This window comes from Sminthopsis crassicaudata, chromosome 1, assembly GCF_048593235.1.
Source record: "Sminthopsis crassicaudata isolate SCR6 chromosome 1, ASM4859323v1, whole genome shotgun sequence".
NCBI lineage: Eukaryota > Metazoa > Chordata > Mammalia > Dasyuromorphia > Dasyuridae > Sminthopsis > Sminthopsis crassicaudata.
Window position 1 is genome coordinate 29,487,914 of NC_133617.1, and position 15,650 is coordinate 29,503,563.

General features: G+C 42.9%; 1 protein-coding gene across 9 annotated transcripts in view; it reads left to right on the forward strand.

Moving 5' to 3' along the window:
- HECTD4 (HECT domain E3 ubiquitin protein ligase 4) overlaps positions 1–15,650 on the forward strand; it is a 178,424-nt gene that overhangs the window by 118,610 nt on the left and 44,164 nt on the right. For all 9 annotated transcript variants that reach the window (XM_074297295.1, XM_074297296.1, XM_074297293.1 and 6 more), the window contains 15 exons: positions 6–141; positions 247–388; positions 511–677; positions 3,546–3,692; positions 4,645–4,829; positions 5,848–6,001; positions 7,437–7,717; positions 7,888–8,077; positions 9,951–10,032; positions 10,463–10,665; positions 12,008–12,143; positions 12,654–12,836; positions 13,551–13,715; positions 14,094–14,263; positions 14,731–14,846. In XM_074297295.1, the coding sequence (XP_074153396.1) occupies positions 6–141; positions 247–388; positions 511–677; positions 3,546–3,692; positions 4,645–4,829; positions 5,848–6,001; positions 7,437–7,717; positions 7,888–8,077; positions 9,951–10,032; positions 10,463–10,665; positions 12,008–12,143; positions 12,654–12,836; positions 13,551–13,715; positions 14,094–14,263; positions 14,731–14,846 (2,457 nt within the window). The remainder of the gene's footprint in view (positions 1–5; positions 142–246; positions 389–510; positions 678–3,545; positions 3,693–4,644; positions 4,830–5,847; positions 6,002–7,436; positions 7,718–7,887; positions 8,078–9,950; positions 10,033–10,462; positions 10,666–12,007; positions 12,144–12,653; positions 12,837–13,550; positions 13,716–14,093; positions 14,264–14,730; positions 14,847–15,650) is intronic.

Here is a 15,650-nt window from a genome sequence, read left to right on the forward strand (position 1 = left end):
TACAGCTTGTAAATCGGCGTCTGAGACCAAGGTGATCGCTCATGCCGTCCGGCAGCCTGTGTTTCTTCGCAGCATGTCTGCTCCATCTGACCTGGAAATGATTGGGAACGAAGACTTGGAATTCACCCGAGCAAGCCAGAGGTAAGTTGCCCACAGCATGCTGTGACATGGCAGGAAAGGGGGCCCGTGTTTGACCGGGCGCACTGGCCACTGTACCGTGGCCTGAGCCAGAGCTGCTTTCCACAGGCGCCGACACGTCCCCAGCCACCGGAGCAGTTCCTTCACACTGCTTCAGTCCCTGGCGATCGAGGACAGTAGGGACAAGCCGACGTACAGCGTCTTGTTAGGGCAGCTCTTTGCCTTCATTGGGACCAACCCAGACCAAGCGGTAGGTTACAGTGTACCTCCTTCTCCTTTAGCCCTGTACAGCAGCGGGTGAGAGCCCGGAATGCTGGCCAGACAGGAGAAAGGCAATGTCATTTAGAGAATGCTTGGTCTCTGATGTTTCAGGTGTCAAGTAGCAGCTTCCTCCTAGCTGCTCAGACCAGGTGGCGACGTGGGAATACTCGGAAACAGGCGCTCGTGCACATGCGGGAGCTGCTGACTGCAGCCGTTCGAGTTGGGGGGGTGACGCATCTTGTAGGTCCAGTCACAATGGTGCTTCAAGGTGGACCCAGGTCTGTTGTTGTTCACTCTCACCCACCTCTCTCTCTTTCTTTCTTTAATCAAGTCCATCACAAAAAAATAGCCATAAGAAGCTTTCCCTACTAATGATGGGAACCATGCTGTAGATTCAGCACATGAGCAGTGACTAAACAAACTTAAAATAACTTACAACAGTTTTCAGTCATTTTACACTAGTCACTTGCAACGTAATGTCCCCTAGAGCTATTCACTTCCATTCCCCGTATCGCTACAAGGCAATTTAACCAGTGACAGAGAAGATGAGAACCAGAAGCCACTTATGCAGCTTTAGCTCCCTCCTTTTGCATCCCATGCCAAATACTGGCAGTGATTTTGTTTTCTGTTTAATTATAAAATGAATAACAATCTCAACAAACATAAACAATCAAAATAAGGAATAAATCCTGAATTAAACCATAAAATCAGAAGTATTTTAAAAGAAAATCATATAATTCATGGGTTATGACCACCTTCTGATCACTTTTCCTTTTGTGTAGTTTTAAGCTTTTTTTGTTTCTTAATATCTACTGACAGTTATTTTTCTAATCTCATCAATTTCTTTGGAGGCTTTAGTCAAGAAGTACAATCTCAGGTATAGGCTGTTCATGGGCCATGGCCAGGAAGTCCTGAATAGAAATTGGGAGAACCTACCTATCAGTCATGTTTCTGTACCACATCAGGACGTCACTTCCCAGAAAGTCAGAGAATCTATATTCCATTTTTCTCTTGGGGATTTGGGGAAGAATAAGTCCATATTTTTTATATTACTTGGCTTCTAATTTCAAAAGTCCCATTTGCTAAGTAGATAACTTTGAACAAGTCATTCTTCTTTGGGCCTTTTTTATTTTTCAAAATAAATGCAAAGATAGTTTTCAACATTCATCCTTGCACAACTTTGTGTTCCATATTTTTCTCCCTTCCTCCCCACCACCTTCCTTCCCTAGACAGCAAGTAACCTACTATAGATTAAACATGTATAATTCTTCTAAACATATTTGCACACTTATCATATTGCACACAAAAAATCAGATCAAAAAGAGAAAAAAAAATGAAAAAAAGCAAGCAAACAACAATAACAGCAAAGGTGAAAATATGCTGCATTAAGTCCCCTTAGTCCTCTCTGTGGATGCAGATGGCTCTTTCCATCACAAGTTCATTGTAATTGGCCTGAATCAACTCAGTGTTGAAAAGAGCCAAGACCATCATAGTTGATCATCACATAATCTTGTTGTGTGGAATGTTCTTTTGCTTCCATTCATATCATTAGCATCAGTTCATGTAAGTCTCTTTAGGCCCTTCTGAACTCATTCTGCTGATCATTTGTTATAGAATAACAATATTTCATTACTATCCAAATCAGTTCCAATTGATCAGTAATGAACAGAACCAGCTACACCCAGTGAAAGAGCACTGGGAAATGAGTGTGGACCACAACATAGCATTTACACTCTTTTTGTTTATGTTTGCTTGTATTTTTGTTTTTCTTCCCAGGTTATTGTTACCTTTTTTCTAAATCCAATTTTTCTTGTGTAGCAAGACAACTGTATAAATATGTACACATATATTGCACTTAATATATACTTTAACATATTTAACATGCATGGGACTGCCTGTCATCTAGGGGAGGGGGTGGGGAGGAGGGGAAAAGTTGGAACAAAAGTTTTTGCAAAGGTCAATGCTGAAAAATTACCCATGCATATGTTTTGTCGATAAAAAACTATAATAAAAAATAATAATGAAAAAATAAAATAAAATTATATGAAAAAAATATCCCATTACTTTCATAAACCATAACTTATTCAACCATTCCCCCACTGATGGACATCCACTTAGCTTCTAGTTCCTTACCACTGCAAAAAGGACTTCTACAAACATGTTTGCACATGTGAGTCCTTTTCCCTTTTTTATAATTTCCTTGGGCTGTAGACCTAGTAGAGACTCTGCTGGATCAAAGAGTATGAACAGTTTGATAGCCCTTTAGGTATAGTTCTAAATTGTTCTCCAGAATGGTTTGATCATTTCACAGCATACTGTATTAATGTTCCAGTTTTCTCACCTCCCCTCCAGCATTTATCATTATCTTTTCCTTTCATCTTAACCATTCTGAAAGGTGTGAAGTGGTACCTCAGAGTTGTCTTAACTTGCATTTGTCTAATCATAGTGAGAGCATTTTTTTACATGACTAGAAATGGCTTTAATTTCTTCATCTGAAAATTGTTCATATCCTTTGATCATTTATCAATTAAAGAATGGTTTGTATTTTTATAAATTTGAGTCAATTCTCTATATTATAATTTTAGAAATGGGGCCTTTATTAGAACCTTTGGATGTAAATTTTTTTCCCAGTCTTCTGCTTCCTTTCTAATCTTGACTGCATTGGTTTTGTTTGTATAAAACCTTTAAAATTTAATATAATATTCCATTTTGCATTTCATAATGTTCTCTAGTGCTTCTTTGGCCATAAATTCCATCCTCCACAGACTTGAGAGGTAAACTATCCCTTGTTCTCCTAATTTGCTTATAGTATCATCCTTTATGTTTAATTCATGAACTTATTTTGACCTTATCATGACATAAAATGATAGGTATGGATAGGCCCAGTTTCTGTTCTTATCCCAGAAGCTGGAGTCTTTAGGTTTATCAAAGACTAAATTACTACAGTCATTGATTATTGTGTCTTGTGAATCTAACCTCTTCCACTGATCCACTACTCTATTTCTTAGCCAATACCAAATGGTTATGATGATTGCTGCTTTATAAAACAGTTTTAGGTCTGGTACAGTTAAAGCCTTGGTTTTCTTTATCTGCAAAATAAAGAGGAATAAACAAGATATAGTGTGTTTTGATTTCTGTTTTCATAGAATTGAAGAACTAACCTGTGGTGGAATGGTTGAGCAGGTGCAGGAAGCCTTTGGAGAGACGATGACCTCTGTGGTATCCTTGTGTGCTCGTTATCCTATTGCTTGTGCAAATAGCATTGGTCTCTTATGCACCATACCTTATACCAGGTAAAAGATCATGTTCAAGAAACAAGAAAATGCCATCCTGTAATTAGAAGGTTGAGCATCTTGTTAAAATGTTCCTCTTCTTTTGAGTAAGGGAGAAATGACTCAACAAGTTTTTATTACGCATTTACCACATATGCCCATCACTAGAGATATACAAAGATAAGAATCAAGTGTACTGAGGAAGACAAAATGTACACATATACAAAGTCATTTTATTGGGAAAGTACTGCAACTGCAGGGAAGGGGGTCAGGAAGAGTCTCTTATGGCCTTGGGACTGAGCTTTAGAGTTACCTGACAATTTTAAGAGGCACTGAACTGGTGAAGAAGGAGAACAATCTTTGCTCTCCCATATTTTTTTTTTTTTTGTTTTTATTCTGTTTTCATTTTAAAAGTTTGAGATTTGACTCTACTAACTTCCAGTTGTATTGAGTTTGCAGCCTTTTGTGATTCAAAAGAAGTTGTCACTCATTCTGACTGGATTTATTTAATCTCTTTCAACCATTAAGATCCCATGTAAATTCTATAATGTTCATCCTCTAGAGTCATAACTAGACATTGAAAATCGCATTATGTTGTGAAAATACATGACCTAGAAGGAGGATGAAGAAATAGCATGTTGAAAGACATTCTTCTTCGGCTTTAATTTTTCTTCCTAAATCTCAAAAAATTACTCTTCTATGGACCTTTTGGCCATTTTGACAAGCTGAAGTTGCCCTTATTGGCTTTTGGTTAGGGGTTTTGTTTAAAAAACAAACAAACCAAAAAAAAAAAGGGGGGGGGGAATTCCAGTGAATTGACCATTAATGTTGTTTAGTGTCATTGAAGCATTTTATATGCTAATCAGAGACTTCTCCCAAATGTTTTCCTAACCCCCTGAATGAGCTGAGTGTTGAGCTGTCATCCTGTGAAGATCTTTCATTTATACATCTCTTCTGCCTTTTTCTTATATAGGAGTGAAGAAAAGTGCCTGGTCCGCAGTGGCCTCGTTCAGCTCATGGACAGACTCTGTAGCTTGAGCAGTCAGGCTGAAGCTGGCTCTAGTGAGAAGCAGACCAAGAAGCAAAAAGTGGCTGCCATGGCCTGGGCAGCTTTCCAGGTGCTCGCCAATCGCTGTGTAGAGTGGGAAAAAGAAGAAGGTGAGAAGAGGGGAGCCCCAGTCCCACACAAGTTTTCCTTGGGCCCCACTTCCAACTCCTAGCTCATGCAGCAAGAGCCTTTTCTCACTGATTCTGAGAAAACCATGAGCTAAAAGATAACCTTAGTGCTTTTGAAAAGAGCTAATTAGTTCTATCTTCCCAAAGTTAAACAGCTTTCTTCTTATTTCTTTCTACACTTAGTTAGGAGATAATCCAGTGAAATGCTCTCATTGCTAATGGCTTAGCATTAAGATGGTGTTTACTAGTTATATTCCTAGATAACATTCATTTTCAGTTTAGTGCTCAAGATATATTGGGAAAGCACTTTAACTGTAGGGAAGGGGGTCAGAAAGAGTCTCTTATGGCCTTGGGACCGAGCTTTAGCGTTATCTGAGAATTTTAAGAGGCACTGAACTGCTGAAGAAGGAGAGCAGTCTTAAAGACAAGCCAGAGAAAAATTCAGTATTCTAATGAGAAGGTATAATATTAGTCAGAAGCAGCATGTTTTCTTTAAGACTATGTTCAGTAGAAAGGCAACAGCAGCCAGCTGGATGGGCACTGAAGCCCCTCCCACAGTTTCTTGGCTCTGTGCCTTTTCTGTGCTCCCAGAACTCTCCACCACATACATATGCAGAGAGGGAGCTGATCTGTACTGTTGGAGGATGTTTTCTCGACTAATGAAATCTCATATGTGATTCAAACAAGTCAGCCCTATTTTCATTGTTACATTTCTTGATGGTTGCTTGATCTTTCCTAATCAAAGAAAATGGCTGCTCCTGGTTAAATGTGAAATAGTGTTTTTCCTTTGTAGTTAGGACTAGTCTACATGGAACTGTTGAAATGTCTGTGTCAAGGGTGATGAAGAATAGGCTATACCAAAATTAAGGAAGCCCAAGCAGCAGTAAAGAGGTTTCACAAAACAAGTGTTTCCTCAAGGCGAGTCTATGCCAGTCCGGTAAGGTCTTAGGTTTGCTGCCATCTCACCATGTGTACCCCATCTCTGCCTCTGATCCCATAGGTGGCTCTACTGAAGCTGTACACTCAGGCCTGGCGCGTCAGGTATCCAGCCTGCTCACCAACCACCTTGCCCGAGCGACTGAATGCTGTGGCAACCAGGCTGCTGGAAATGATGCCCTTCAGGATGTTCTCAGTCTTCTGAACGATCTCTCCAGGTGTGGTGCAGGGCAGCCTGTGGGTGGGCCAAGAACTGTGGGCCACAGTGTCTTCAAAATCTTGATCCTTGAGTTGTTTTTGAAACTCTCTTTTTGAAAAATCCCAATTGATAATCTCAAGAGCTCTCCAATTTTGTGCCAAAGTCTGAGGCTGTGCAGATTCATTTCTGCATTATAGGATAATGTTGTCATTTGTGTTCATCCCTGGCGGGGGCAGGAGGGAAAACAACAAAGGCAAGTCTTCTAATTGCATTTAGTGACCAATATCCAGATCCTCTTTCTGGCTAGATTAAAGCATCATATTTTTAATTATCGGCCAATAGTTAAAAAACATTTATTGAGTTCTGGAGATATAAAGGAAGAAGAAGAAAAAAAAGAACACTGTCCCCAACTTTGCAGGGCTCATATTTGGATAGGGAAGGCAACATGTAAATAGCCAGGGATGTACCAGACATATATAGAATAGGGAAAGCTACCAACAGCTGGCTAAGCTGGGAAGGGCCTCCTGGAGAGTAAGCCAGGAAGGAAGGAAGGAGTCTGAGGAGGGGGTGGAGGGAGGCAGAGCATTCCAAGCTTGGGAGATTGCTTTGGGAAAGGCAGAGTGTGGGGGGGAGGGGTGATGAGTCACATGAGGAGCATCTCCAAGGCCAGGGTGGCTAGACCTCGGAGAATACAAAGTCTGTAAGCAGAAAATGGCTTTGTCAGTGGTGGGGAGACAGGAGTCAGGGAGGCCAGCTGAAAGGCCAGGGCAATAGTCCAGGCAGGAAAGGATGAGGGCCTGGTTCACAGTGTTGGCTGCGTGAGTGGAGAGCAGGGGTCATAGACATGCAGCAAAGGAAGATTTGATGACAGATTGGATATGTTGGGTGAGTGGAGAGCCTGAGTGATCGAATGGGGAGTGGTAGCCCTGCAAGTTGTATTAAGGAAATTGGGGGGGGAAGAATGAGTTTGGAATATTTGTGAGACATTCAGTTAAAGGTGTACAGACATTGGCCGGTGCAGCTCAGAGAACCCAATACTTGGTAGAGAAATCTGGGAGTCTTCTGCCCAGAGATGGGAGCTAAGGAGGGATCATCCAGGAGATGAGGTGGAGGCAGAAGAGGAGAAGAGCCTTGGGGACCAAGTCCAGTTGTTGGAAGCTGAGAAATCCTGGTGGGACAGACTAGAGGAAGATCCAGGAAAGGAGAGGCTGTGATGATTGTTGGTGACAGAGGCTGCAGAGGATGGAGGATGACGACTGAGAAAAGGCCTCTGGGTCTGGATCTTAGGGAAGAGCAAAGGTGTTCCCAATGTTTGTGTCTCCTAAAATCCCAGTGCCAAAGCCAAGATGTCTTTTTTTAGCAGATCTTTCTTCTAAAGGTGAATGGTTCTTTGCTCAGAGAGCTTGGCTATTTTGTTTGCAATCCTGTCTCACATTCCCCATTTTCCTTTCCAGGAGTCACATTGGGAAAGCGATCCTCAGCCAGCCAGCGTGTGTGTCCAAGCTGCTTTCTCTGCTGCTTGACCAGCGCCCTTCTCCAAAGCTGGTCCTGATCATCCTTCAGCTTTGCCGGGCAGCGCTGCCTCTGATGAGTGTGGAAGACTGTGGGAATGTGGAGCTGCCCCCCTGGAGCTATTCAGTGCCCTCCCTAAACAACGAGCAGGATGATCCCAGTGACCCAGCCTCCAAAATCGCTTCCCTGCTCTTGGCAAAGTTGGCAGATTATGTGGTCCCAGGTAAAGAGCCAGGGAAGGCACAAAAGCTCAGCCAAACTTCTGTGGTCTTTAATGTAGCGCAGTGGGGTGCGCTTGCCAGAGAGAAAAGCTGGCCTTTTCCAGGGGCGGGGGCCTTGGCACAGAATGGCACTGTGAGCAACTTCTAATGGGGCTCTGCTTTTTCCTTGAAGGGTGCCAGACTGTACTTTCTCCTACTGCCTCTGAACCGGATACCACCTTGGCAAAAGCCAGCCCAAAGAATTCCCTCAAAGGAGACAAGGACCCCGGAGAGGAGAGTGAGGCAGTGGATGGCAAGCTTTCCATTTTTATTCACAAGAGAGAAGATCAGTCATCACATGAGGTCCTGCAGCCCCTGCTGAGGTAAGTCCGAGCTGGACAGTAGGTGTCAGGATAGCAGTGGAGCCTTCCTCATGGGGTGTCCAAGGGGCCAGTCCCCAACCCGGTCATGGGGTGGTTGGCTGATCAGCTGTGGCTGCTCAGAAAGACTATTTACCAATGCACAGAGCTCCAGCAGCAGCATTAGGGGCAAGTCCACAGGCAAGTAAAAGTGTCCTCAGGATCCAGATATTACAAACCCATGAGGATCCTGGGAGAGAATGAATGAAGGAACAAATGGAAAGCTTTTCTTTAACCTGTGTCAAAAGTGGCAGATACAAATACAAAACCAGATGGTCTCTGTCCAACAGTTTTTGTTCCAGTGCAGAAAGCTATCATATTTAAGGCAGTGGCAGTCAAAGTTGGAGGGTTTGATTTTGGAAGTTGTGTAAGTCAAGGTACAGGAGAGCCAGTTGACAGGTCCTTTCCAGCTCCATGATAAGATTGATCCATGTCCATAACAGGAGCTGGAAAGGGACATGACCCGCTGTGTACCCTGTACCCAGACAGCTGGGCTGGGCACTCAGATGGGGAGGGAGACGTGACTAGATGGAGTGGGCCAGGGCATTGCTGCTAGCAAGACAACATGGCTCAGATCCATGGAGGGTTCCTGGTGTGGTGAAAGGGTCCTTGACTGAAACCAGAGCCCTTGGCTTTTTCCCTTAATTAGCTCAGGGAACCTGCCATCCTTGACCTGGAGAGATTATGCAACTGTCATCACTGCCAGCGTGGTCCTGCTTTGAGATGCTCTAGGCTCAGAAATAGCAGAGGCAGCTTCACACTCACCCCCGCTGACTGCCTCAGGCTCTCTGCCTCTGCTGTGCCCAGCAGCCTGAGGAGGGTAGAGGGAAGGCCTGGGCTTCTCGGGCGTCACTGTGGGGTTTGCTCTGTCCTCACTGTTTCACTTGTGGGCAGTGTTCATTTACCTTGCTAAGTCAGTTAGTTATTATAAGCTGTGCTATTTGGCCACCTTCCTCAGGCCTCTTTCACTCAAGGTGATCTTTCTAAATCACAGGCCTGACCGTGTCCTCACCTCCCCACCCCCAGTCAGGAAATTCTGGTAGTCACCTCCAGGTCAGACATGAAATCCTGTTTGCCTTTGGGGCCCTTTCCACCATTCAGAAGCATAGGCCTGTGTTCCTGGTGCTGGGCAAACAGTAGGTGCTTGACTTCACCTGGGCTGCTTGTTACTCCTAGACCAGCATCTCACCTCCTGCTCCAGATGCTTTTACTGGTTGTTTCCTGTGCCTGGAATTCTTTCTCTCCTTGCCTCTGCCTTTTGGAACCCCTCCTGTCTTTCACGACCCAACTCAAGTATCCCCTTCCTTTTCAGCAGGCCTTCTTCAACTTTTCCCACTCTGAACCTCTTTTTGCCTGAGAAATTTTTATGTGACCCAGGTATATGGGTATGCAAAATGAGAATACAAATCAAACATTTACTGATAAAAATCATAATTCCAACACCTCATATGGAGTAATGATACTTTTAAAAGCTGGGTTTTAAAAAATTTTCCTGCCACTTCTTATTGGAGGAGGGGAGTAGATGTTCTTGTTCATGATGTACATGTGCTGTATTTACTTCAGTATAAACAGGCTTTTGTTTTAATAGGTTGTAAGGTCTTTGAGGACAGGACCTGTTTCACTTTTATCACTATATCCCCAGTGGCCCTAGGGGACAAATAATGCTGATGGGAATGATTGATGTATTTTATTCTTCCCTAAAGCCTCTGTAATGAATGGCAGGCAAACCATTTTTGGGAATTTTGTCCTTCTTTAAAAACAAGCTAACCTCATTTTTTGTTGTCTCTCACCTTTCCTGCTAACAGTCTGCCCCCATTCTTTTCCTTTGCATATGCAGCAGTTCTGAAGGGAGGCCATTCAGACTTGGCACAGGTGCCAACATGGAGAAAGTAGTGAAAATGGACCGTGACATGACAAAGGTGAGCCTGGCATGGAGGACCCTGTGCTCCTGAACACCATCATCAATCATTCTTAGATCTGACAGCATCTTCCATTGTTCAGGTCCATCCAGCATAATGGAAAAGTAGGAAATCAATTCAGTTCCTCACAAAGCAGGACAGATAGACAGGAAATTTTGACATTTCTCATAAGCCAATGTATTAACTAAGGGTAAGAAGACCAAAAGTCAGTTGTTTCTATTAAAATACAAATCCTGAAATGTGAAAAGAGATTAAGTATTAGAGGGTGGGGCTCTAGAATGACATTGTGGAAATTTTTTCTTCAGCTCCATTCAGAGAAATATCACAGTTAAAAATAGTTTGGCAGCACTTAGATGGATGAGGCTATTGATGGCTAGGATGGGACCGAGCGGGCCAAGTATTTCAAACATTTCTCATCTTGATTTCTCAGAGTGGCTGCTGTGAAGTGATCACAGAAGAGGCTGCAGCTGCCCTTCGGAAGGCAACTAAATGGGCCCAGTCAGGCCTCATTGTCAGTGTTGGGCCTCCTGTAGAAACTGTCAACCCAGAGACCATGAGTGGGTTGTCCACAGGTGACAAAAAGAAAACTGCTCAGACTTCCATTTGCCGAGAGAGGAATTCCGAACTTGCAAGGTAGAGGCTTTCCAAACTAATCTAAGATTGATTTTTTAATAAACTGGCTTCTAATTTGGTTTCATTCCCCTTACCTGTTTGAAATGTAGACTACAAATTTATGAGAATACAAGTTATTTTTTCCATTTGACAAATGGTCAAAGGATATGAGCAGGCAGCTTTTAGAATAAGAAAGCAAAGCTATTTAAAATCATGAGAAAAAATGCTCTGAATCACTGTTGATTACCAAAATGCAAATTCAAACAAATCTACCTCACACCTCTCTGCTGGGCTAATAGCAGCAGAAAAGGAAAATTGGATACGAGAAATTTGAAATGAGGACATGAATCACAAAGCACCAACTTCCCATCCATTAGAATTATGGCTTATTTGGGTGTAGACAAATGTCACTGGGCCTTGACATCTATGTAGGTTATAAGTTTGTCCAAAATGCAGGGTTTGGAGGTGCTAATTTCTAAAGGACCACAGCCAAGTCAGGGCGAAGAAGGGGAATTTATTCTGAGTGACTACTCTAGGAAACACCCAGTATAACTGGAGAGAAATAAGGAGACTTTATTGTCATTCCTTCTCTTTTGCAAAGCTGAAACCTCCCACTCTCAGTCCGTGTTATACTTATGTTGTGCTTTCTCTCCACTTCACCCCACTCCCAAGATGGATTAAACAAATACCTGTTCTTAGAAAGGTTGTTTCATGCTGGAAAACCCGGAGTAGATGAGGGTTGGGGCTTCCTTTGCCTTGAGGAATTGTGCCTATGCACTATGCCTATTAAGCTTCTCAAAATGTGCGCCCCTAAGGCGGGGTGTTGTGAAAAATTTGGCAAGAGTAAAAGATTTCTGAATGCAAGGATCAAAAATTAATTCAAAATCAGACACATAATAAATCTGAGGAGTTTCTAGCATGCTTGCCTGTGTTGCATCATGTAACTTCACCGTACCTTTGCTTCTGCACACACAACATGCCCATTCTTTATTGCATGTGCACGAATCCCGCCAGAAATACCTCAGCTTAGATTTGAGAAAGGATCATGTCAAAATTTCTCAGGCAAAGAAGGAATCTAAAGGGGAGAACGTTTAAGCAGCCCTGGATGAGATGCTCACTAAGAGAGAAAGAACAGAAAAATGTGCCTGTGGGAATTCTAAATTCTGGGGCTGCTAAGCCTCCGCATGAGAATCTGCTTCATTCTCTCCATACCTGCCAGCATAATGTATTTTGACTTAACCCTAACAAACCTCTTCATGTGACAAATTGCTCCTGAGCAATCATGATGCTGAAGGCCATCCTCTTGCTTTGGTGAGCCTTCTTGGTCACCTTATCCCCTTCTGTGTCTTCACCTCATCTCCAGAACTGACCCCGTGCGTCCGTTCATCAGTGGCCATGTCGCAAACAGCATGGCTGCAGAGGTGATTGCCCTGCTTCACAGTTTGTTAATGGCACCGGAGTCGAATGCTGCTCAGATATGGACAACAACCGCTGAAAAGGTGAGATTACAGTTGGGCTTGGTTCAAGTTACTGACATCTTAAATTGGACCCTATGTTTTAATTTTTACTTTAGTTAAATTTAAATGTAATCGCACTGAATTGACATTGATGCCGCATAAAGCAGTAAATGGAAGGTTTTTTTTTTATAAACTAAACCTCTGTAAATAAATTCCCTCTTTACTGTAATAGTCTTTGAGGTGAATTCTTTGCACTATGTCCTAAAATTAATTAGATTTACTTGCTTTCATATGGACAGTTTTTGTTTTGCACTCCTAGCATCATGGTGTTCCATTTTCCTATATATTATGGTTATGTTTGTCAGTTCTGTGATCATGCAAGAACCAAAGGCCCTGTGAAATTCACCCTACTCACCCTTGGGACCCCCTATGGGATTGTTGTGTCTGTCATTTAGAATATAGAAGGACCTATCCATTTTATTTCTTTTCTGTGAAATGTTCATTCAAAAAATGACCCAGATTCTAGCCCTATCCTCTCTCCCATTCACATAGGTTCTGTCTCAAGCTCTGATGTACATCCCTCAGCTGGGAAAATATGCTGAAAGCATCCTGGAAAATGGAAGCAGCAGTGGTCGGAAGCTTGCCAAGCTTCAGAGGATTGCCCGACAAGCCGTAGCTGCGCTGTGTGCACTTGGGGGCTTTAAAGAGACCATCAAGATAGGGTCTGAAGTGCAGGTAGTACACCCCTTTTGTGTCTTCTTCTTAATCCTCAAGCCTTCACTTTGGAATAGCAGCTTATTGCCCAGATTGAAGAGCTGTAGAAAAATCTTCTCAACCCAGTTAAAAATGGAGCTTTGTAGTATAGAGGTTAAAGCTAAATTCTGAAAGGACTCATTCAGTCCCGAAGCTTGCTCCCAGCTACTTATTTATAAAATGAGTAATCCATGCTGCTGGAGCTGTACTGCCATGGTTCCAGTGGTGCTCATTTCATTCCCTCAATATCTCCAAGGTCTGGAGCCTGTAAGCCTCTGACTGACTTTCTGCATTTAGCTAAACTGATCTTTGGATGGGGAATCCACAGTCTGTCCATGCCCCTACTTCTGAAAAATATTCCCAGCTTGTTATGACTTGTAGAGGTCACCTTCAGGTGCCATAGTCTTGGAGAGCCATGACCACCTCCGTGCCATGAGAAGGTGCTGGAGGAGCTTTGTAGTGAAGGCATTTCTGAAATAAATTGTATAAAATACACACTGTATCTCATGGAGTTTCACTGATTGGAACATTTGAAGCAGGTCAGTTAAGACCCTACCACACAAGTATCGCTTCTTGTACTTAGCGCCATCTTTTAAAGATTGTAAGTTGTCCTTTACTTTGACCACAACTTGGCCTGTCCCACAGCTAACTGGCAAGGTGTGGGCGTTCTTAGGGCTGAGTCATTTCTCTCTCTAGGTATTGGGGAGAGGAATATCCGGGAGCATTGGAGTAGTGGCGTCAATCAATGAGCAGGAAGGTATAGCCACTGTCAAATTTCCACCCATAGACTGTAGAAAGACCTCGCAAGCGTCAGACACATTGACTATTCCATTATCTAGACTTTGTGTTCCAAGATCTGAGGTAAGGTCGTTTTCAAATCCAATGTCATACTCAATGGTCATTTGCACAGTCATGAATAATATACATAGACCACTATGTGGAAAATAGGTGGCTAAATTAAATATGGCTAATGATTTGCATGCATCTTGGTTGTGAGCATTTCAAAACAATGTTTGTATGGAAGTTGCCCTGTATGTGATATAAGATGTGTTCTTTTGTATCGGAGATCTACTGTGTTTTGCTGCTTTGTTGTGATTTTCAGTTTTCTGTGTGTATGGCATTTTTTAATTGACTGTGCAAAATGAGAATTAACTACTCCAGATAATAACACCCTCATTTCTTAGAAACTAACTACTTGAATTTAACTTTTTGCCGTGCCCCCCCCACCACCGCCATCAGGCATTGCCTCTTCATAAACTGTCCATTACTGAGAAGGTAGTACAGGCAGTCCAGTCCATGTTGCTTCCTCAGGAGGGAAGTCTATCTATTCATACCTCACTTCCTGCAACAGGAGATGGCTCAACTCCAGTAATGGCAGTGGTTCGACTCCTTGCTGAGATCAGAACGAGGTGAGTGTAGCATTCCTGTCTCTCTTTTCATCAGCAAGCTCGCATGCTCATCCTAGAACCTGGGGAGTGGGAGGAGAGCAGTGATGGTAGACCAAGGCCTGCCTGTCACAGCTGAGCCTTCTTTGAAACAGCCTGGGCCTTCCCAATACTGACACCTCTTATACTTTGGTGCTGAAAATAAAATATTCTGTGACTCCATCGTTGTGGGTGTGGATCGTTTTCCCTTCAGCACCCATGACACCAAGCACCTGTAAAAAGGAAGCATCTCCATGTGCCCTTGATGTAGCCAGCTTAGGGAAAGCCTGAGGAGATGGGGGATTGGAGGCCAGGGGCAGCTTGGGGGCAGCAGCAGACTCGTCAGGAGCTCACTTTTCAAGGTGACTTCATTAAGTAATTTTAATTCATTAAATAAAAGTAAGATTTTACTGACAGTTGTGAAATGTTTTTAAATGTCTTTTACCATTAAGAGCATGCCTTGTCATGGCCCAGCTTTTAGAAGACAGTCTGTTTTGTGAAGAATTCCTACAGCAATGTCCAGCAGCTGTTGAAGTCCTCAACCTCGTGGCTCAGGAGTGCAGCCCCGGTAGGTGCCTCCAATGCTCAGCCATTTGGCAGGTCTGCATCCCTGTAGTCACATGTGGGCCTGGGGCCCGTTTCCTTGAGCACCTGCCATCTAATAAGACAGTGGCCGAGCTCCCATTCTGAAGAGACACTGCTGTAAATGAGTCATCCCTACTTTTAAAATGTTAGTGTTAGGGCTGGTAGGACATTTTGTTTTTCAAATTCATGCTATTTCATCTATCTTTTTCTCACTGAAATTTAATAATCTTTTGGGATGTTTCATGTCTCACTATTGCTCTTGGCTGCACTTGATTGAAAACAAAGTTAAGGGTTCACAATAAGAGATGTCCTTTGCATGTGTTTATATAAATGAATATTAACCAAATGATTCCAGTAACATAACTATGAAGTTATGAAGAATCATTTTGAAATTCAGGATTAGATTATCATTTCTTTAATGTACCTATCTAGGCATTTTTTACTATCTAGAGCAGGGGTTCCCAAACTACGGCCCGCGGCCCAGATGCGGCCACTGAGGACGTTTATGCGACCGCCGGGTTATGGCAAATGGTCTGAGGGGCGGAGACAGAGTGTGAGCTTTTGTTTTTATTATAGTCCGGCCCTCCAACAGTCTGAGGGACAGTGAACTGGCCCCTATTTTAAAAGTTTGAGGACCACTGATCTAGAGGGAAGAAATACGTGTCTTTTGATCTCTTCATGGTTTTCCTTTTTTTTTTCTTCTTTGGGAGGAAATGGGTCATTTTCTTGTTTATAGCATTATAGATTCCCTTCTATCCTTTGCCTTTCCCTGTGCTTATCCCTGCTT